This window comes from Mirounga angustirostris, unplaced genomic scaffold (genome assembly GCF_029215605.1).
Source record: "Mirounga angustirostris isolate CCGP_5_RB_7025 unplaced genomic scaffold, mMirAng1.0.hap1 SCAF_11, whole genome shotgun sequence".
Taxonomy (NCBI): Eukaryota; Metazoa; Chordata; class Mammalia; order Carnivora; family Phocidae; genus Mirounga; species Mirounga angustirostris.
Genome location: NW_026991719.1, coordinates 124,857,135 through 124,879,420, shown reverse-complemented (window position 1 = coordinate 124,879,420; position 22,286 = coordinate 124,857,135). Strand labels below are relative to the sequence as shown.

At 43.9% G+C, this 22,286-nt stretch overlaps 1 protein-coding gene across 2 annotated transcripts in view; it reads right to left on the bottom strand.

Moving 5' to 3' along the window:
• The window catches only part of NSDHL (NAD(P) dependent steroid dehydrogenase-like), a 31,976-nt gene that overhangs the window by 4,265 nt on the left and 5,425 nt on the right, over positions 1 to 22,286 (bottom strand). The window contains exons 2-8 of one of the 2 annotated variants that reach the window (XM_045883792.3): positions 20,240 to 20,280; positions 18,124 to 18,235; positions 14,666 to 14,824; positions 6,471 to 6,617; positions 3,125 to 3,253; positions 1,212 to 1,354; positions 88 to 190 (exon numbers count right to left, since the gene is read on the bottom strand). In XM_045883792.3, the coding sequence (XP_045739748.1) occupies positions 88 to 190; positions 1,212 to 1,354; positions 3,125 to 3,253; positions 6,471 to 6,617; positions 14,666 to 14,824; positions 18,124 to 18,195 (753 nt within the window). In that variant the 5' untranslated portion in view covers positions 18,196 to 18,235; positions 20,240 to 20,280. The remainder of the gene's footprint in view (positions 1 to 87; positions 191 to 1,211; positions 1,355 to 3,124; positions 3,254 to 6,470; positions 6,618 to 14,665; positions 14,825 to 18,123; positions 18,236 to 20,239; positions 20,281 to 22,286) is intronic. The other variant, XM_045883801.3, reaches the window with a different exon arrangement.

Genomic DNA, 22,286 nt, shown 5'->3' with positions numbered 1-22,286 from the left:
AGGCAATTTGCCAATGAGTCCAAGCACAGGGACATGCAGCCCGAAGACGGGCAAACGTGCATGGGGCAGGAGGAGGGGGTGCCTTACCTTCCCACTCACGGCCGTGTCTTGGGAGAGGTGCTCTGCAGCCAGGATGTGTCCGTGCACCACGTTCTCCACAAAGGTGAAGTCCACCAAGTTCTCCCCGTTTCTGTGGGCGTACGGGGCATGGTTCCACTGTTAAAGATGCTAAGGGGCCAGGATACCTGGGGCCCTCAGAGGCAGTGGAACATGTAAGGGCCGAGCAAGGAGTCTGAAAGCCCAGTGCCCTGCCTGCCCCATCCTGGCATGGCCCACACTCAGGGCTAAGGGCTTGCTTTGGCCTCTACACCTTTCTACCATCTCTTTCTAATCCCTCAAAGCAAGAAGACAGGGCAGCAGGGAGGCAAGGTGGCAATGGAAAAAAAAAAGGAAGGAAGCAAAGGTGTACTGGGGAAACAGCCACGTGCTGTCATCACCCACAAAGGCCTCGCCACCTGCATTTTCCTTGAGAAGGAATGTGAACACCTCTACCAGCCTTCCTAGATCCAAGGCCTGGCCCTTGACCCTGTGCCAGTCTCCCGCCTCCCCAAGCCTGTTTCCTCAATTTTCAAAAAGGGACACAAATATTTTCCCAGGCTACATGATGGTATACTAAGTTGAACAGGGTCCTACCCAAATTCATGTCTCCCTGGAACTTTTGGATGTAACCTCATTTGGAAATAGGGTCTTTGAAGATGTAATCAAGCTAAGATGAGGACATACTGGGGTAGAGTAGGCCCTAAATCCAATGGCTGATATCTTTATTAGAGGGAAATTTGGATGTAGATACACAGAAAAGACGCTCACGTGAGGGTGGAGGCAGAGATTAGAGTGACTTGTCTACAAGCTAAGGAACACCAAAGACTGCTGGCCACCACCAGAAGCTGGGAGAAAGGCCTGGAACAGATTCTCCCTCAGTTTCCAGAAGGTCCCCCCGCTGCCAACACCTTGATTCCAGACTTCTCGCCTCCAGAACTGAGAAAGAATTAATCTCTGTTGTTTTAAGCCCCTCGGTTTGTGGTCATTTGTTGGGGCAGCCCCAGGAAACCAACACAGAGGGCAGCAGAGAAGGCGGCATTATAAAAGAGCTAACCAAGCAAGACTGATCCTTGTGAGGGGTCAGGGAGAAGACCAACTATGGGCCAACTTACCCAATCACGAACTTCATCTTGCCTTTCCTGGCTGCCTCGATGAGGATGGGGACCAACTGGGGGTCCCTTGGGCCGAAAATGCCATGAGGGCGAATGGCCATGGTTAAGAAATTCCCCTCAGGATCATTGGCACCCAGGACTGCCTGTAAAAGAGCAGAAGGGGCATGTCAGCTGCACCACTTACGGGGGACACAGAGGCTGACTTCTGCTCTGGTATAATTTGGGGCTACTTCTCTATCCTATCCACCCATACCACCCAAATTTGAAAACACAGGAGATACAGCTGGGTCAAAACCAGTATGATCAGGGGCCCCTGGCTGGCTCAGTCGGTGGAGCACGTGACTCTCGATCTCAAGGTTGTGAGTTCAAGCCCCACACTGGGCACGGAGCCTACTTACAACAACAATATGATCAAAGAGAAAGGCCTGGGTTTGGGTTCCAGGACTGAACTGCACAAATGCAGCCAGGGGAAGATCTGAGGGTTTCAGGTAATGAGTCAGTCATGAGTCTCCTGCCTCTCCTGCCTTAAGTTCCACGGGCTTGTTTCCACCAGTCCTGAGCTGTTCTCAGTTCTGAGTACCACCTCCTAGGAAGGGACTCTGATGAACCCAAGTGGGCCAGGAAGAAGGGACTGAGAAGGTAAAGGGTCTGGGAGAAACAGGTCAAGTCTTCAGATATGTTCTGTGTCTGAGCCATGGCTGTCACTTGCACCTCCTGAGCACAGGAGGTGGGAGTCTCAGTGCCTTGGATGAGAGTACACAGGGCCCAGCAAAAGCCTCAGTGCTTCCTGGGTTAAGTCCTAGCAGGTGGCAGCTCTGTGAAGCTCTCTGTGCGCCAAGGAGCAGGGTGGCAGAACCTGGAGACAGGACTCCAGCTTACAAAAGGCCAGGCTTCCACCCCTGGATTGGGTAGGCCTTTGTGTCTTCTTGCAGACGGAGTTCTCCTGGAACTTTCTGACCTGGAGTGATAGCAAACGGATGGGAGGCAGCTGGCTCTCAGGCAGCTCAGTGGAATTCACGCCAAGTCAGCCCTAAGCTCTAGTTCGGTATGTGCTGGCTACGAAATGCAACCTCAGTGGGTGTGACAAGCTGCAAACACCTGGGAGAGGTACTCACAGCTTCCCCAGCTAAGGCAAGCTGTCTGTGGTCAACGAGCACCCATGGCCTTCAAGTGAGTATGTCCTTATGGTAATATTCTCCTTGGACATTAGTCCTGGAGCTAGCTGCTGTCAGGGTCCCTGGAGCCCTGGAGTCCAAAGGCGTAGTGCTCGTTACTCAACGCAGATTGCTGTTAAAACCACGTGCTTCCTGGCAAAGTTGGTTTGCCAAGTGGAAACCAGTACCTTACCAAGTACTTTTCCTTAAAATAAAGCAAGATCCTTTCATCGTTTAATTTAAATAAGGGAGGGGGGCAAGAGTGCCACTAGGAAGGTGTGTTCAAATGAAAACACTTGTGTGTTAAGCCCAAGTTCTGCCTGTGTGCTTGGGATCATCATCAATTGCCTCTGATTTCTATGGCAACTGAGTAACCTTGCATGGCCTAGAGGTTGAGTGCAGGCTCTGGAGCTAAACTGTGTGGGTTCAGCCACCTACTACTTGCATGACCTCAAGACGAAACTGAATCTCTGTGCATCAACTGTCCTCATCTAGAACCTGATGATGATAATAGTATCCACCTTATGGGGTCCTTGTGAAGTTTAAACGAGGTAGTTCCTGTACAATACTCTGAGCAGTGTATGGTCACATTAAGCTACTGTCATTATTTTTAAATTGAATCTCAGCCACAAATTTTACTTCCCAAGTTAGGTATGCAGGCCTGAGAACACTAACTGCATAAATATGTTTCTTAAAAATCTAAACCATCCAGATGTTCACGGAACTTGCTTGTCACTCAACCAGTTCTCAGGTACATACTCTCTCCTGTAAGATTTTTGTCTCCGTGTAATAGTCAATGGGTTTCACAGCATAAGGGAGGTCTTCGGTTCCATTCTTGATGTTGACACCCTCAAAGATGACACTGGCACTGCTGGTTAAAATGAGTTTCTGGCAGAGGAGAAAGGAAGATTAAAAAATACAAGTAAGAAATAATCATTACTTAAACAAGCTGATGGTCATACATGAAAGAAAATCAAATGGCACCATGTAAATGATTTATTGCAATGCTTTGCTTTTCAGGCCTTCTTAAAATAATTCAAAGATCACCATCTTCTGTAGCTACGTGGATTCGAGACACATCCTAAAACAGAGGATTTCACCTTTTTTCTCTCCTATCACTACTGAGAGATGGAATGGACTTCCATTATTTGTGGTATCTAAGTATGGGAATGATTCGCCAAGGGAGAAGGATAGCCCACGAACTCTGAAAGAGATGCACCGTGATTCTGAGACCAACCCTGCCATGTCAGCACATGTACACGCCCACTTGAGAAATGCTATTTGAAAGGAAATGCTTTCTTACAAGGGTCCCAGCTTCCAGCCCTCTGGTTAAGGGCAGTACATCCAACACTGAACACCATTAGCTCAAATCACAGCTTTACCACTTTTATTCAACATTGTACTGGAATACTTTGAAAAGAAGAAACAAAACTATCACCATTCACAGATGTTGGAAAAGTCTACATAGAAAACACTATGAACATACAGAAAATTTTACAGTTAGAGTTCAGTGGAACTGGTGAGTACAAAATCAATATACAAAAACCAACTGTGTTTCTATGCATTAGCAATTAAAAATGTAATACGAAAGATATTATTTCAATAGCCAAAAACTAGGTACATAGGGATAAACAATAAGATGTGCAAAACCTTTTTAAAGTAAAGGGTAAAAGTATTGAAAGAGAGAGAAAGAGATTATGTGTCTATGGATACAGACTCAGTATTGGCAAGGCATCCACGCCCTCCCAAACTGCTTTTAAATTTGATGCAATTATAGTAACAATTCCAACAGGAACTCGACAAGCTGATTCTAAGATTGAGATGGATAAGCAAAGGGCTAAGAATAGCCAAGCAGGTTCTGAAGAACACGGTTCGGGGGTGACTTGTCCTAGCAGTTACTGAGATTCATCCTACAGCTTGCTTAGTGAAGGCAGAGCACAGTGGCAGGGAAGAGAGAGCTGACATGTGCTGGGTGGGGCACTGAACAGAGGGGAAAGGATGGATCACAGAATAAATGGTACTGAACAACAAAAATTCAATTGCTACCTCAGACCATACACAAACACAAAGTCCTGGTGGATTAAAGATTTAAATGTGCACAGTAACACTTTGAACCTTTGGGGAAAAACCCCACATTAAACAATCTTTTGATTTCACTGTTATGAAATGGTTCCTAAATACAACATGAAAAGCCATTTTCTTTTCTTTTTTTTTTTTACTCGAGAGAGAGGGAGGGACGGATAGAGGGAGCACGAGATGGATAAATCTCAAAAACATAACGTTAGGGGGAAAAAAAGCAAGTTGCGGGAAGATATATTGAATATATCGTTTCTATAAAGTTTTTAACATGCAAACTGATAACTTATATTGGCTGTACATGGAGCATATAGCAATGATAAACCCAAATTCAGAACACTGGTTCCCCGTGGGGTGGTGGGGAAGGACAGCAATGGCATGGAGAATGGATACACACAGAACTTCAACTCTAAAAGGTAATGTTAAACACTATGATGATTATATGGGTGCTATGTCATTCTTGAATCTTTTCTGGATAACTAGGTTATTCCATTTAAAAAACAGCAGCAGTGAAATTCACTGAGCTCTAGGTATACAAGCATGGTATAGACTAAGGAGTCTGGGATTTGGCATCAGAGTGTCTGATTTGAGTCCCACCTCTTTCATTTACTAGCAAAGAGACATCTCTTAGCCTTCCAAATCTGTTTCCTCACCTGTTAAGTGACATTAGTAGTTCCTGGTTACCTATCGAGGAGCAAATCAGGTGACAACTGCAGGGCAAAGTGTCTTGTCATTTGCAAAGCATAAGGGGTGGTTTTGACCATGATCCATCCTTTCTAGGGCACTGAGCCCTGAAGAGCTCCTTCCCCACTTGTTCTTGCCGGGCCAGCTGATGATGCCGGGTGCCCCATAAGGGTGATCCTGAGAACCAGCATTTATAACAAAGCACATGTGGAAATTTATATCCCCTCAGGTCTGAGCTATAACAGGTTTCCACTGGTGAAAAGTAAATAGTCTGAAAATAGAGGCAAGGTCTGGAAAATAGTATGGCAGTTCCTCGAAAGGTTAAACATAGGATTACTGTATGATCCAGGAATTCCATTTCTGAGTATTTACCCAAAAGAACTGAAAGCAGAGACTGGAGCAGATATTTATATACCTATGTTCCTAACAGCATGATTCACAATACTTTTTCAAAAGTAGAAACAACCCAAGTGTCCACTGACGGATGAATGGCTAAACAAAATATGGTCTATCCACAGGATGAAATGTTATTCAGTGGTAAAAAAGAAGTAAATTCAGACACATGCTACAACATGGATGAACCTAGAAGACATGAAGCGGAGTGAAAGAAGTTAGACATAAAAGTACAGATACCATATAAGTCCACTTCTTTGACGTCTCTAGATTCATGGAAACAGAATGTAGGATGGTGGGTGCCAAGGGCTTGAAGAGGAGGGGGTGGGGAGCTGGTGCTTAATGGGGATAGAGTTTCAGTCCGGGAAGATGAAAGTTCAGGAGATGGACGGTGGGGATGTTTGCACAGCAACGTGAATGTACTTGATGCCACTGAACTGTAAATTAAAAAACGGTTAAGGGGCGCCTGGGTGGCTCAGTCGTTAATCGACTGCCTTCAGCTCAGGTCATGATCCCAGGGTCCTGGGATCAAGCCCCGCATCGGGCTCCCTGCTCAGCGGGGAGCCTGCTTCTCCCTCTCCCTCTCCCGCTCCCCCTGCCTGTGCTCTCCTGCTCTCTCTCTGCCATAAATAAATAAAATCTTTAAAAAAATGGTTAAAATGGTAAACTGTATGACATTTATTTAACCACAATAAAAAAAATATAAGCAATATCAACATTTTATGGCCCTTTAACCAAAGACTAATAAGCCTTAGGGTCCTCAAATGGTCTATTGCGATGCAGCTCAAATTGGCCCAGCAGCAAATAGGACTCAGTTTCTAGGATCTTCACAACACTTTAGGAAGCAAGCCTGGCTAGGCCCAGGAAGAGAACGAGAAAAATCCTGGCTCCCGCACACTTAGAAAGGGCCATGACATGCTCCCGACAGCACTCACTCCAGCTTTCCCCTTACCTGAACTCCAGCCTCTTTGCAAGTTTCAATGACATTCTTGGTGCCAATGTAATTCACTCTATAAAAGAGTTCCTTGTTGTTACTGGATGGTGGGGGTGATGCACAGTGGAAAACTGTGCTTACACCTTTCAAAGCTGGGTACAGATCCTGGAAAAGCAAACAAAGACAAAAAAAAAAAAATCACTCCCGCTTTAGACAAGTAAACAGCCTCCTCACATTCCCACACTCTAATCTGTGGTATGTAGGTGTCTTGCCCTTTTATAATTCTGTAATTAACATGAAAATACATCTCATTGTAAAAGATTCAAACAATACAGATGTACCTGGGACAGAAACCAAGTTGTCCCTTCAGCTGCCCCTCTGCATTGACTGGTCCCCAGTAAAAACTGGGTTAGGGCATGAGAAACCTGTGGGATCCAGACAAAGGCAATATCTGTACCACTGTGCACCATGGGGGTGGGGGTGTGTGACAATACAGGTAAAACTCCTGGGAAAATGAGCTCACAGATACAAATTATGAATCATATGAAAAAGTTCCGCCCCATGAAAGACAGTGCAAATAGCCAATACACAGGAGTGTTCCTTTCTGTGAAAATAGATCTAGAACAGCAAGCTGAAAGGGAATGAAAACACGTCTGTCTAATTTACTGCTAAAAGGAACCAAAACTCCCAGGAGCAATGGCTGATTGCAGATCTGGAGCAGGAAATAGACAAGAAGAGCCAGGAACACCTTGTCAAATCAGAAAGTAAGGAAGCTAGCCAAGACTCCTGGGGTCCTGTTAAAAGGACTCAAGAGTCAACGTGAAGAGGCTCTCACTGTCCAAAGAAGGGACAATTTGATCACCAGGAAGAATAAGAATTCGTTCTGTAAACTAATGAGTACAGGGAAATGGCCAAGCAAAGAACTGAATTAAGAAACAAAGAGAGAATGATAGCATGTCACCATTTTCCGAAACGTTCATTAAGTAATAAGATCTAGGAATGATCATCAATAGATTAGCATTACCAAAAGAAAGACAATCATGACTTATGTGCCTAGATTCACTGATTATTAATATTTTGCCATAATTCTTTGTGTAGATACACAGACATATGATTTTTTTTTTCTGAAACCATTGGAGAGTAAGTTGCAGGCAATGTGCCACTTTGCCTCTAAACTCTTTACTACGTATCTTCTAACAACAAAGACATCCTCCTAAATACTGCTAAACAGTGATCATATACCAGAAATGTAACAGGATAGGACACTCTTATCCAATAACTTGTCTATATACAAATTTCTTCCATTGTCCCAATAATGTCCTTTAAAGGCATTTTTATATTTGGATCCAGGATCCAATCATAGATCATATTATATTTAGTCTCTTCTGTCTCTTTGAATCTGGAACATTCAGTGATGATTCTTACCTGGAACCGTTATTAACATACTGGTTGCAAAATGGTAAAATCCTAATTCCAGCATTCTTTTCACTTTTATTAGCTGGCATTCCTCTGTAATGTAGACGATCCCCCTTTATGCTAATTTACATGGATTCTTATTTTATTCAATGCATTACAATCCACTACTATTATCTTTTGTGAGGCTTAAAAAATCCCAAATTTGGCCAGTAGGGGTTCTTAAGGTTGGTTCCTGTGTCCTTTTGACATGTTCCCATTAGTTTTTGAACACTTTTTTTTTTTTTTAAAGTAGGCTCCATGCTCAGAATGGAGCCCAATGTGGGGCTTGAAATCACAACCCTGAGATTAAGACCTGAGCTGAGTGTCAGATGCTTAACGGACTGAGCCACCCAGGTGCCCCTGAGCACTTTTTTATTTTGTCCTAAGAAAATGTCTCAGGCTCACTTGGACTACCCCTGCTCAGAGTCCTGAATGGGAGCCCTGGTTCCTTTTATGGGCAATGGTGTCTAGAAATCAAAATATGAGCATTAGATATGCTGATTGCTATTGGTGCCCCAGAGAAAAAAACTGAACCAGAGTCAGATCCAGCTTTTAGTCCATTAGAAATATAGTAATACAAGGCACAGATGTGACTTTAAATTTAGTAGTACCCACATCAAAAAAGTAAAAAGAAAACAGATTAAAATAATTGTAATGTATTTTAATATAAGATTATCCAAAATATTATCACTTCGACATATAATCAACAGAAAAATCATTAATGAGTTATCTATATTCCCTTTTTCTATTCTAAGTCTGCTTTACTGGACAGTGCAGTCCTAGGTCCTCCAGCTTACAGGAAACAATAGAGGAGAGAGGGACATAGCAAACAAAACCATGGGGATGCAATCTGCGAAATCCAGTCCATGGGAAATGCTATGGGACAATCAATACAGTTTAAAATAAACATCAGTTATTCAACAAACAAAATGTGAAGGGGAACTTATAGAAGAGACTTAACTAGTTCAATCAACTTCAACGTCTTCACCTTTTTGGTTCCTTATTTGGGAAGAAATCTACATAAAAATACTTATTAGACATTCAGGGATATTTGAACACAGGCTGGAAATTAAGGACTTGTCAGTATGTTTTAGGTGTAGTCATGGAATTGTGTTTTTAAAACGGCTCCTTTAAGTCTTACCAAAAAAGGTGTGTGTGTGGGGGGGGCACCTGGGTGGCGCAGTCGGTTAAGTGTCAGACTCTTGGGTTTGGCTCAGGTCTAATCTCGGGGTCATAAGATCAAGCTCTACCCTGGGCTCCGTGCTCAGCGTGGAGCCTGCTTGAGATTCTCTCCCTCTCCCTCTGCCTCTCCCCCTGCTCATGCTCTCTCTCTCTCAAATTAATAAATACATCTTTAAAAAGGCTCCTTATCTTTTAGAGACAAATACTGAAATATTTACAGAGAAAATGAAAATGGTGCCTAGGATTGGCTTCAAAATAATCTGAGGGTGGGGTGGGGATATAGGTGAGACTAGACTGTCCATGAGTGGATATAAAACAGAGGAAATCTATAAAATATTACAAAGACAGAAAGTGAAAGAACACACGAAGGAGAAACTAACAGACATGTAGATTATAATGAAAGACTCTACTGTATGTCCAGTAAGGCTTCCAGAAAGAAAGAAAAGAGAGAATGGAGGTAGAGTCAATATTTAAAGAATTTTCCAGAAATGAGGAAAGGCATGAGTCCTCAGATTTTAAAGGTCCACTAGGTGTTGAGTAGCTTTTAAATATAAAACTAAAACACAGACCTAGACATATTCTCTACAAAACACACAGGATAAAAAAGAAAATCCTAAAAGGCATGAGAGGGAAACCCAGCTGACCGTCAAAGGAATGATGATCAGACTGAGTGTCAGGAAGAATAATTATGGACCGAAAATTCTGCCTCCCTCCCAACAAATCAGCATTTATGAGAGACGGTGAAATAAAGACATCCTCAGGCATACAAGGACTCAGAAAGTTTAGTGCCCAGATATTCAGTGAGGGATGCTAAAGGAAATGCTTCAGGAAGAAGAGGAAGGAACCTGGAAGAAAGAAATGGGAAACAAGAAGTACTGATGAATGAATTCAGGAATATGGCACAAAAACTAAGTTGTGACTTACAAACCCATTTCTAAATGTCCTTTGCCCTCTTCATGTCCTCCTTAGCCTGGACTTCATGATCCATCATTGCAATCTTGGCCTTGTCCATGTCTGTCTTTATCAAGTTGGTGTGGCAAACTCTGGCCCTGGTTAAGTGCAACTCTCTCCTCCCTGCCGGTGTCTGAGAACAATACACCATGGTGGTGGGTCTCGCTTTAAGTTTGTGTTTAAAAATATCTGTAAATTGGGGCACCTGGCTGGCTCAGTCGGTTAAGCGTCTGCCTTTGGCTCAGGTCACGATTCCGGAGTCCCAGGATCCAGCCCTGCATCGGGCTCCCTGCTCAGAGGGGAGTCTGCTTCTCCCTCCCCGCTCACCCAGCTCGTGTTTTCTCTCGCTTGCTTGCTCTCAAATAAATAAATAAATAAAATCTTAAAAAATAAAAAAATCTGTAAATAAATACTAGCAACAATATCATGGGAGTTAATAGAGAGCTGGGGGAGCAGTTTGGAGAGAAGCTGAAGTTTGCTAAGGAGCCTCATCTCCTTTGAGGGGACACAACAGTGATCAAAAGAGACAATATCCCTGCCTTCATGGAGCTTACCTTCTATGGGGGTGGTGGGCAGAGAAACCAGTAGATACAGAGTACATCAGTCAGTACCAAGTGTTATACAGAAACCTAAGGTAGAATAAAGGAGATCCGGAGGCTTGTTGCTTAGCGTAAGTTGGTCAGAGACTTAAATAAATTTAGGGAGCAAGCTCTGTGGTTCACAAAGAGCATTCCCGGCAGAAAGAGCAGTGAGTACAAAGGTCCTGAGGCAGAAACTCAGTCGGTGAGTTTGAGGAGTAGTAAAGAGGCCAGCGTGCCTGGAGCAGTGCAATGAGGGAGTACAGAAGAGGGTGAGGCCAGAGAGGTAGTGAGGGCAGGTCATGCAGGGCCTCAAAGTGATGATAAGGGCCTATATGTTTGCTCTAAACAGAACTGGACCACTGGAGGCTTCTGAACAGAGGGGTATCATGATTTGATTCATGCATTAATAGGGTGGTGGCTTGGACCAGCACAGTAACAAATGAAGGAGTGAGAAGTTGCTGGATTGGGGATCTATTTTGAGAGTGCAGTCAACAAAATCTGCTGATGAATGGGATGGAGGGTACAAGAGAAAGAATCAAGGGTGAATCTAATGTTTTTGGCCAAAGCAATTGGAAGGACAGAGTGGGCCATTTATTGAGATGGACAGGACTTTAGTAGGTTTGCTGTAGTGGGGGAGGGGACTTGCAGCAGGGAACTAGGAGCTGAATTTTTTTTTTTTTTTTTTTAGGAGCTGAATTTTGAATATGGCAAGTCCAAAATGTCTATTATGTACCCAAACAGAGATGTCCAGCAGGCAGCTGGACAGATATGAGTCTAGCAGAACTACAGGCTGGAGATCTCGAGCTGGGAGCTTGTCAGCCCCTAGACTATTTCGTCTGTGAGCCAGGGGAAGGGGGGGATTTGATTGGACATTGAGTGTGCTCAGAGAAGAAAAGAGATCCAAGCGATAAGCTCTGGAGCCTGCCACATTTAGAAATTATAGAGATAAGGAGACAGAATGGCAGGAGGAGAAATGGGCAAGTGGGGTGTCCTAGGCTTGGCCACTGGATCTGGTCGCCTGCAGGTCCCTGGTGGTTGTGACAGGGGTTGTTGGTGACAACCTAGCTGGAGTGCTTGTAAGAGACAACGGAATGAAGCAATCAGAGGCGGCAAGAGCCAATGGCTCTTTGAGCTCTCCTGTGACAGCAGAGAAGTGGGACCTCTCCCATCAGGGCATTTTGCTTTCTTAAGATGGGTGATCCTGCAACATGTCTGTGTGCTGTTGGCTATGACCGGGTAGAGGAGGATCCATGGCTGATGCAGGAGAAAAAGGCCAGAATCCCTACTGGAAGCACTGAGTGGGAAGAGGGGGGTTCCAGGTGGCACCTGGAGCATTTGCACGGATGAGGCACGTGCAGAACGCAGGTGTGGTCTCAGGCAGGTCTGAGGATACGGTGCCAGGAGATAGCACGGGCCCGGCTTGAAGGCCGTGGCCGTGAAGAAAGAGGCAAAAACATTGTATTTTGTTCTCCAGCCCCGTTCAGCTGCCCAGAGGCTCCCAGGGAAGAGGAAGAATCAGATTTAAACAGGGCTGGGGTTATACCTAGGAAGTGCAACCTGATGCAGAAGTTTATGTGTCCCTTGGTGAGGCTCCAGTCCCATTATTCCATCAAACACTGGTTTAGGTACTGCTGTAAAGGTATCTTATAGCTGTGGTTAGCATCTGTAATCAGTTGACTTTAAGGACAGGAGATTATCCTCCGTACTCTGGGTGGGCTTCATCTAATCACTCAAAAGGCCTTAAGAGGAAACCATGAGGTTTCTGTAAGAAGAAATTCTGCCTTAGGACTGCAGCATCACCTCTTGCCTGAGTCTCCAGCCTGCTGGTCTGCCCTGCAAACTTCAGTCTTGCCAGCCCCACACTCACACGAGCCAGTTTCTTTCATTAAATCTCTTTCTATCCCCCTCTCTCTTTCCCTCTTCCTCTCCGTCTACATACACACACAGCCTACTGGTTGTTTCTCTGGAGAACCTGGACTGATAGAGACAAGAAGAAAGAGGCAAGGGGGATAAGTGTTATGCAAGAGAGCAAGTCAGTCATGGACTCAAAGGCAGTGAGGACACAAACGGGGTGAGGGGCCGTGGCAAAGAGCCAGATGTCTGGGTGTGGTTTCAGAATTGGTACAGTGCAGGTATTAGTGGGCCCGAACTAGAAAGATAGGAGGTGGCGCTCAGAGTGGAGGGCCTGCAAGTGAGATCGCGGAGAGGACACATTTCCCGGTGACATGAGGCCTGGAGGCCAAGAGGAGTGAACGAGAGGAGGCCAAGGAGAGGTGAGGCCAGGGTATTGGCAGGGTCATGTGTGTGAATACTGAACTCATCAGCAATTATGACAAGGCTGACCTCGGCCAGGAACTAAAATCACTAAGAAATGAGATGGAGCCACCTGGGAAAGGTAGGAAAGGGAGCAGGTGCCTGTGGAGGACTGTCACAAGGAAGGGCACTGGGGTATACACAGTCCGCCAGCATCACCTGCACAGCCAGAGGGATCTTCAGGCAGGGAGGAAGTGGCAATGACGAACAAGGAAGACTTCTACCCCATCTCCAGGCTCAGAGGCGTGGGCAGTGTGGGAGAGAAAACAGCCTGCGTGGGCAGTGTGGGAAGCCGTGTCCTTAAAATTCAAAGGAACAAAACTATAGCAAATGATGCCAAAGCTGAGAATAAGAACCCACTGACGGGCTGAGGGAAGCTATCTGTGACACAGCATTCCAGACAGAAAGGAATCACAGAGCCATAAGAAAACCAAGGTAAGCCAAACACAATGGACAAAGGTCACCACCCGGCAACTTCACAGAGGATCAACAGAGAGCACAGAGCCTGGCATCCTGAAGACGGAGGGCACATGACTGTAAGCCTCACCAAGGTACCATTCCACAACCTTCCGAATGGCGATAACCAAAAAGTCTAACAAAGACATACAACAGCGGCGATCCTAACCACGCCGTCGGTGTGATTGGAAAACTGACAGAGCAGCTTTGTTGAGCAATCTGGCAACATCTAATAAAATTCAAAATGTTAATACCCTTATGACACAGGTAAAGCTTGCAAACATGACGTCAGCTCAGTGAAAGAAGCCAGTCACAGCATGATTCCACTTAGATAGGCACATCCAGAGAGACAGGAGATGAGTGGTTGCCAATGGCTGGGAGGGTAGTAGAGGAAAAGGGGAACAACTGCTAATGAGCCTAGGGTTTTCTTCTGGGATGACAAAAATGTTCTGGAATGAGACAGAGGTGATGGTCACACAACTTTGTGAATATACTAACAACCACTGAATTGTATATATATTTTAAAAATGTTAAATTTACAGAATGTGAAGCATATCTCAAGGAAAAAAACCCCTGAAACCCAGCAATTGCACTTTTAGGTATACAGGTGACCCTTGAGCAACATGGGTTTAAACTGCACGGGTCCACTTATATGTGGTTTTTACATAAATACAGTACAGTACCATGAATGTATTTTCTCTTCCTTACGGTTTTCTTTTTCAAGTTTTTGTTTAAATTCCATTCCTTATGGTTTTCTTAATAACATTTTCTTTTCTGTAGTTTACTTTATTGTAAGAATATAGCATATAATACATACAACATACAAAACGTGTGTTAATTGACTGTTTATGTTATCAGTAAGGTTTCTGGTCAACAGGAGGCTATTGGGGACTTTTTGGGGAGTCAAAAGTTGTACACAGATTTTCAGCTGTATGGGGGGTCCATGCCCCTGACCCATGTCATTCCAAGGTCAACTGACTACTCTGGAACAGTAAGAGGCACACTGTAGCCCGTGGACAACTTTGTTTGTAAATAAAGTTTTATTGGCACACGGCCACACCCATTCATTTACGTGTGGACCACGGCTGCTTTCACACTACCATGGCAGAGTGGAGTTGTACTGACCAAATGTGGGTTAAGTTCTTTCCTGTAACTTTAAAATTTTTCAAAAACATTTTTTTTTGAAACAATATGGTTGACCTCTGAGTGGGGGAAGCCTGGTAGTTTCCTTTTGGGGGGCCTGTGGAAAACTGGCAAGGCTGGGTGGTCCGTTACCTGTTGGCTGCAGAGGTCTCCCAGAAAGAACTGCACCTGGGGATTGTCAAACCCTTGCCGCATATCAAATACATTGACAGTGTAGCCTCTTGCCAGCAACTGCTCCACCATGTGCTGTCCCAGGAATCCAGAACCTCCGATCACTGTGCACTTATTGGCCTGAAGAAAAAAAGGGTGGTAGGTGGGACGTGAGAACTGGAAGCTATAAAGAGCCTGGACTCACATGTTCATGAGCCAGTGGCACCCTTGTCTCCTGGATCAGTTAAGGAGGAAAGAGAGACAGCAAATGAGTCTGAGATAGATTTTGGCTGGATTGGATGATCTTATACCAATGATCAAAACTGAACAATACAAAAAACCCCAAAATGATACCTTCTTGCTTCTAATAACTGATCCCTTGGCACTTCTAAGGCAAAACAAACAGAAACAAAACAAAACACAACACAACATGCCACCCACTGAATGGACAATGTCCACTTAAACTATCAGAGAGAAGAAAGCAAAGTCTCTATACTCGCAGGAGAAAGTCAGCTCCTTTTCCTCCCCAACCATTACAGGGCTGGGCTCTGTGACTTTAGGCTTGTCACCTACCCCCTTCCTGCCTTAGTGTATCCAAGACTGCTGCTGTCTGATGGGATCTCCTGAGGGGTTGCAGGGAGGATCAGTAAACTGCTAATCAGCCAGGCCTAGGGCTTTGCTTTTCCTTCTCTGAGCTCTGAGCAAGTTGAGGTATCAGGGAAGAGCCACGGTGTTTACATTTCAGCTTTTACAACATGCGCACTTTCTTGGCTAAATTCCAATTCTGGTAACTGGGGGTAATGGAAAGACAGAGCACCAGATGCGGGCACTTCAATATTCTGATACCGGGGAGGCAATGCAAAACTGTGTCTGTTGCATCCTGATTAAGCTGGCTCCGAGTGTCTCCAAAGGAGGGCCTGTGATATCCCTCCCCCCTGGGGTCTTTCTAAAACCGTATCTGGGCTTCCTGAAGATGACAAACCCCCATTCTCCCTAAGCTCATGTACAGTCAATCGAAGTTGGGAGTATGGAAACTAAAGATGTTAAAGAAATTCTGCTCCTGATTCGAAAACAAACAACTAACCCCCCTCCCTATTTAATCCTTAAATACCTATACAATTGAGATATGCAGGAGACTCCACAGGTTCCCAGGCCCCTTCTACAGATTCACCCCTTCAACCTGGTGTCCCGTCTAGACTGGCATTTTTACTGGAGTCTGCTGGGCCACCTGGAGATGGCTCTGGAGCTCTGGCATTTGTTCAGGCATGTGCATAATCTACTGACATAATCAGCCTCGCCATTCCACACCACCCACCCCAACCAAATGATCTCTTCAATCCATTTCTGTCTAGGTTTTGTTTTGATTACTCTCATATACGTGTAATCATACCATGCTAAACAATTTGCACTTTCACTGAAACTTCTAAGACATGCCCAGGACACAGGCAAATTAAATTACGCAAATTCCATTTGATCCTCATTTGGGCTAGCCCTTCTCCTTTCCTCAAGTCAGCTGTACAGGAAAATGCAGTTTTTTAGAATAACTCCAAGCCTCCCTGCTCCCCAAACTGATTTTTCATTGGTTGCTAAAAGTTTGCCTGAATCCAAAGAGGTTCAGACTAGACATGTTCTGATGGTATCCCAAAGGGTTTCAGATTCTCTTGGTTATATTATCTGGCATCTCTAGTTACAGTTGTTTCAAAGTTTGATAGTCTAATTTTTTTTTAAAATCAAATAACCTTTCTGTTATGTCCAGTGTAATTTCATTTCATGATTTTAAATGTGAGCAATCCTTTTTAAAAAAAGATTTATTTATTTATTTATTTGAGAGAGAGGGAGAGAGCGCGTGCGTGCAAATGGGGGGGACAGAGGGAGAGAGAATCCCCAAGCAGACTCCCCACTGAGAGCAGAGCCCGACTCAGGGCTCGATCCCAGGACCCTGAGATCATGACCTGAGCTGAAATCAAGAGTTGGACGCTTAACCGACTGAGCCACCCAGGCGCCCGAAATGGGGGCAATCCTTAATTCTTCCCTTTGACAGAGTGGTGTGGATCTTTTTGTTATATTGAAATGCGGCACCAATATTGCTTGGAACAAGCGAGCCAATGGCTACCCCTCAGAGATTTATGAGAACTGGCATTTACCCCAGAGAAGTCAGGTATGTGATGGGACAATGACTTTAATCACACCTATAATACTACATGGTTAGAGATCATGTGAAATAACGACTTGCTTTTTATGGCCATGAAAGATGATGCAGAGGAAGTGGGCACAGCGGACAAGAAGGAATATGTACTAACAAGTAAGAATAAAACTCCAAATTGAAAACAGGTAGTGAGATTCAAGAATGGGTTACCGGGGGGAGTTACAAAATCAACATCTTGGAGAGAGTTTTAAGAATAGAAAAGAAAGCCATCCAAATGATTTCAATTGCACTATGATCTTGAGCTAAGAGAATAGTCTAGGGCCCTGGGTGTCTTTTAACCTGTTCTGTTTTCCTTTGTCTCTAGCAGTGGGCCTCTTTTCAGAGAACTCTTACACAGAACATATTATAAAGTAAGATGAAAGTGTTCTTTTTATTTCAGTAGTTTAAATGTATAACTTATACTTCTTATAAAGTCAACCCATGAGAACACCACTGATACAACCATTGAAATGTACATTTTTTTGGCAACTAGACTCTCACATTAACCTTCAACTACAGAGGCACATTAGAGGCTTTATTCTGAGCTACACACGAAAACCAGGAGGATCTGGTGGTCCAGGGAATCTTCTGGGCATCTATCATTTATTAACATTTGATATAAACACATTTTACCTTGGTGTGATTTCATTTCTGAAGTGTTAGCATTCATTAAAAGTGAATCAAAGAATCAAACCCAACATCTGCAGATCTACACAAACAACCTCCAGGGAGCCTGACAATTCCTTAGAGTCCTTTCTGATACTTGCAACACTAGATCTTAGGAGTCCTTGCTATTGCCATTATGATTACTGGGGAAGCCTTCTGCCAAGCCTAGTCTAGCCTGCTGGAGGCCACATGAAGGCAAACCAAGGCACCGGGCTGATAGCCAGCAGTTACCGCATGTGAGTGAGGCTGTGTAGAACAAACACCTCAGGGGATCCCCATGACTGCAGGTGAGGCCAGACGAGATCAGCCAAGGACCCCCAAGCCGGGCAGAGCCTGAATCACAGAATCATGAGCAAAGAAATGGATGTTGTTTTAAACCACTATGTTCTGACATTGTTACACAGCAAGAAGTAACTGATACCTTAAATAAATATATGTATCTTATATAAAAAGTCAACTTTGATTGATTTAATAAATGTACTGAATACAATTTTTGACCCACAGCTAGTATCAATGGTTTGCTGGTGTATGTGTGCTTGACTTTCCCCTTATCTGGTTTTGGTTAACCTTTTTTTGTGTCAGTACTTACATTTGGAATGTCTTCTGTCAAATGTGTCCGTGTGACCTGATCTCTCACTGGCTCATCAAATGCTTGTTCCATTTCAGCTCCAAATACGGTTATGCTTGTGATGAAGTTTTCTCTTCATAAAGACATATTTAGAGAACGACATTTATGTTACATAAACTGAAACATCTTTTAGGTGTTCGTGTTTTTGTGTGGATGCCATTCCCGTCGAGTTTTCACAAAGAGCTGAACTATAGCTGTAGCTGTTAAATAAAGCCCTCTGCTGAACACCCCTGTGACAGGCTTCTCTCTGACACAAGGGTATAACTGGGCCCATTAACTCACCATACACTTGGATTAGAGGCAGAGTGGAAAGCGAGTTAAATGACCTCATTGTCCATTTACAACAAAAGGACCATCTGTGGCACTGTAGCTTTTTCCATGGCGCTCACATGCTCCAATTGTCCTGTTTCTCTGTGTTGATCATTGCACAGACCTCGGGAGTCCCGGGTTCTGGTGCCAGCCCTACTACAAACTAGGTAAATATGCTCAAGTCCTGTCTCTTTGCTGCAGCTGAGTTTCCCTTAAATGGACTAAGTGCTCGTCTCCATGACGCTAGGGCAGGGGCTGCTGGCAGCAAAGAGTGTAATAGGAGACAGAGCTCTTCTTCTTGTTGCAATTAAAGCCACCCTAACTATATGCAGAAGAACTCAGTGTCTGGGGCCATCAGAAGCCCTCGGGAAATGGTCCCAGTATGGTGGGGACTGAGCACTACACAACTGGGAGACAACGCCAAACAGAAGAGTAGTTTATAAGAGAAGCTTTTGTGACAGCTCTTAGGATATGCTCCTCTCTTCATTCACCCATAATACTGACTTGCAAACAAAAAGCAGCGTTCAGTTTTGGGTTAGATGTATTTGGTCTTATATCTGTTTTCTTCCTAGTGGTCAATGTACTTAAGTCAGGCATCTCCTAACATCTGGAGACGGTGACATCTGTGACAAGGAAAACAGTCTAACTGCTTGCAAAAAGCTAGATTCAGAGAACACTCATTGGTGAGAAGATGGCTGCCACGCAAAGACCAATTGCACGCCGCTACTTATGCGCGTGCGCATACACACACACACACAGACACACACGTCCTTGTAGGGAATTATTCTGTGGGTGGATGAAATGGCCTTGTAACTGATATTACGAACCTCTATGTCCCATGGGGGACATTTTAGGGTAACATATCTCTGAAATCATAATGGAAGTTATCAGGAAAATGTATTTCAAAACTTCACTTATGACCTTTTCAGATGCGTATTATGAATAAGCAAAGGTGATCTGTACTTCTATGCCTATCCCATCCCTCCCTCTATCTCATAATCCTCTTTATATTCGTAAGGGGCTCTGTCACCTGTTCACTCTAAACAGATGTGACTGGTGAGCTTTAATTCATTCGGTTCAATGTGTATCAGATGGGGAACGAGGATTTGGGCACTTTGGGGTACTTGCACCAAGGCCGAGCAAACAGCTCCCAGAATTCTGTCTGTCTTGCTCACCACTGTATTCTGGCGTGAAGTGCAGGGCCTGGTACTCATGAGTCCAGCGGATATGTGAGTGCCCACTTCGTACCAGCCCATGCAGACCACCTTCTGCTCTCTACCACACAGACCCCCATCTAAAATGCAGGAGCTTCACTGAGGGCTACACTCACAAATACCCACTGCTGGCTTCTTACTCTATTTCCCAGATACTTGAGAGGGCAGATGGTATTTGGAGTGATGTGGCCATGAGCCAATGAACACCTGGAGCCATCAGAAGCTGGAAGAGGCAAGGAAGTTTCCTCCCTTAGTGCCTTCGGAGGGCGCATGGCTCTACAGACACCTTCATTTCAGACGTCCGGCCTCCAGAACCGGGAGAGAAGAAATTTCTGCTGTTTTAAGCCAAGTTTGTGGTTGGTTGTTATAGCAGCCATAGGGAATCAAAACAAGTATTCTTTGCAGTTCTGAAAGCCAAATAGCACAGCTGCCAATTCCAAAGCCCCCTGTACTATTAGAAAAGCAAGAAGCCTTTAAGCCTGTTCCCCACTTGATCTCTAGCGGAAGATCTGGGAGGTGAAAGAAGAAACCCATTTTGCTGCCATGATCCATACCGTTCAAACAGCGCTCACTCAATCCTCCGCAAACCAGCTTCCTGTAGAAACAAAAACAAAATCAAATCTACTTTGTCTCAAATTATATACAAATTATTTTAAAGTCTGTAAATACTATGAGCCAGTTCAGAATGTTGGTGATACTTTAGTTGTCTCTAGGGACTAGGGTACCCAAGACTAGCTCAGGAAGTGAGTCAGATTCCACTGGTAACCCTCCCCAACCTAAATTCCCCATATGATATACACTCAGATTAAAATGAACACCAAGAATAGCTCTGATTGAATAGACACTTCTTCAAAAAAGATACACTTTACGGATGGCCAATGAGCAGATGAAAAGATGCTCTATACCACTAATGATTAGGGAAATGCAAATCGAGACCACAATGAGATACCACCTCATACCCATTAGGATGGCTATTATCGAAAAAGAATCCAGAAAACAGAAAATGACAAGTGTTGACGAAGCTGTGGAGAAACTGGAAGTCTTGGGCACTGCTGCTGGACTGTGAGAGACAGCATGTAGTTCCTCAAAAAATGAAACATAGAATCACCATAGGATCAAGGAATTCCATGTCTGAGTATATAGCCCAAAAAACTGAAAGCAGGAATTTGAACAGATATTTGTACACCCCTGTTCACTGGCACCACTATTCACAATAGCCAAAAGGTAGAAGTAACCCAAGTGTCCATCAATGGATGAATAGATAAACAAAATGCAGTATTATTCTGCCTTAAAAAGGAAGGAAATTCTGGCAACTATGGAATGGGAGAAAACATTTGCAAACCATGTATCTAATAAGGGTTTTTAAATAATGGGCTAAGGACTTGAATAGACATTTCTCCAAAGAAGACATACAAATGGCCAACAGGCACATGAAAAAATGCTCAATGTCACTAATCATTAGGGAAATGCAAATCAAAACCACAATGAGATAGCACTTCACTCCTGTCAGGATGGCTGTTATCAAAAAGCCAGAAGATAAGTGTGGGTGAGGATGTGGAGAAATTGGAAGCCTTGCACACCGTTAGATGGAATGCAAAATGGTACAGCTCCTATGGAAAATGGTATAAAAGATCCTCAAAAAATTAAAAATAGAACTACCATATAATACAGCAATCCTACTCCTGGGTATATATCCAAAAGAATTGAAACCAGGATCTCGAAGAGATAAATATTAGCTCTCCGATGCTCATTATAGTACTATTCACAACGGCCAAGATGGAAACAACCTAAATACTCATTGACAGATGAATGGATAAAGGAAATGTAGTCTAACCATACAATGCAATATTATTCAGACTTAAAAAGGAAGGAAATTCTATTATATGCAACAACATGGATGAACTTTGAAGACATTATGCTAAGTGAAATAAGCCAGGCACAGAAAGACAAATACTGCATATTCTACTTATATGAGGTACCTAAAATGGTCAAATTCAAAGATTCAAAGAGGAGAACGGTGGTTGCCAAGGGTTGGGGAAGGGGGGCAGTGGGGAGTTACTCATCCATGGGCATGAAGTTTTAGTTTAGCAAGATGAGCAAGCTCTAGAGATCCCCTACACAACACTGTACCTATAGTCAACAATAATGTATTGTACACTTAAATGTTTGCTAAGAGGGTAGATCTCACGGGCAGCGCTCTTACCACAGCAAAATAAAAATGAAAAAAAAGGCAGGAAATTCTGACATGCTATGACATGGATGAACCTTGAAGACAGTATGCTAAATGAAATCAGCCAGTCACAAAGGACACATGCTATATGATTCTACTTATATGAGGTAATTATAGTAGTCAAATTCATACACATAGAAAGTAGAATGGTAGGTGCCAGGGGCTGGGAGGAGGGGGGAATTGGGGAGTGAGTATTTGGTAGCTATAGTTTCAGTTCTACAAGATGAAAAGTTCTGGAGATGGATGGTGATGACCGTTGCCACCCACTATCCTCTTGAAAATGGGCTCAGAATAGCTCTGAATGGGAAAAATAAGACCCCAAAGAGCAACACTCATGGGGCTGGGGTTGTTAAGGTTCACATATCAGAAGC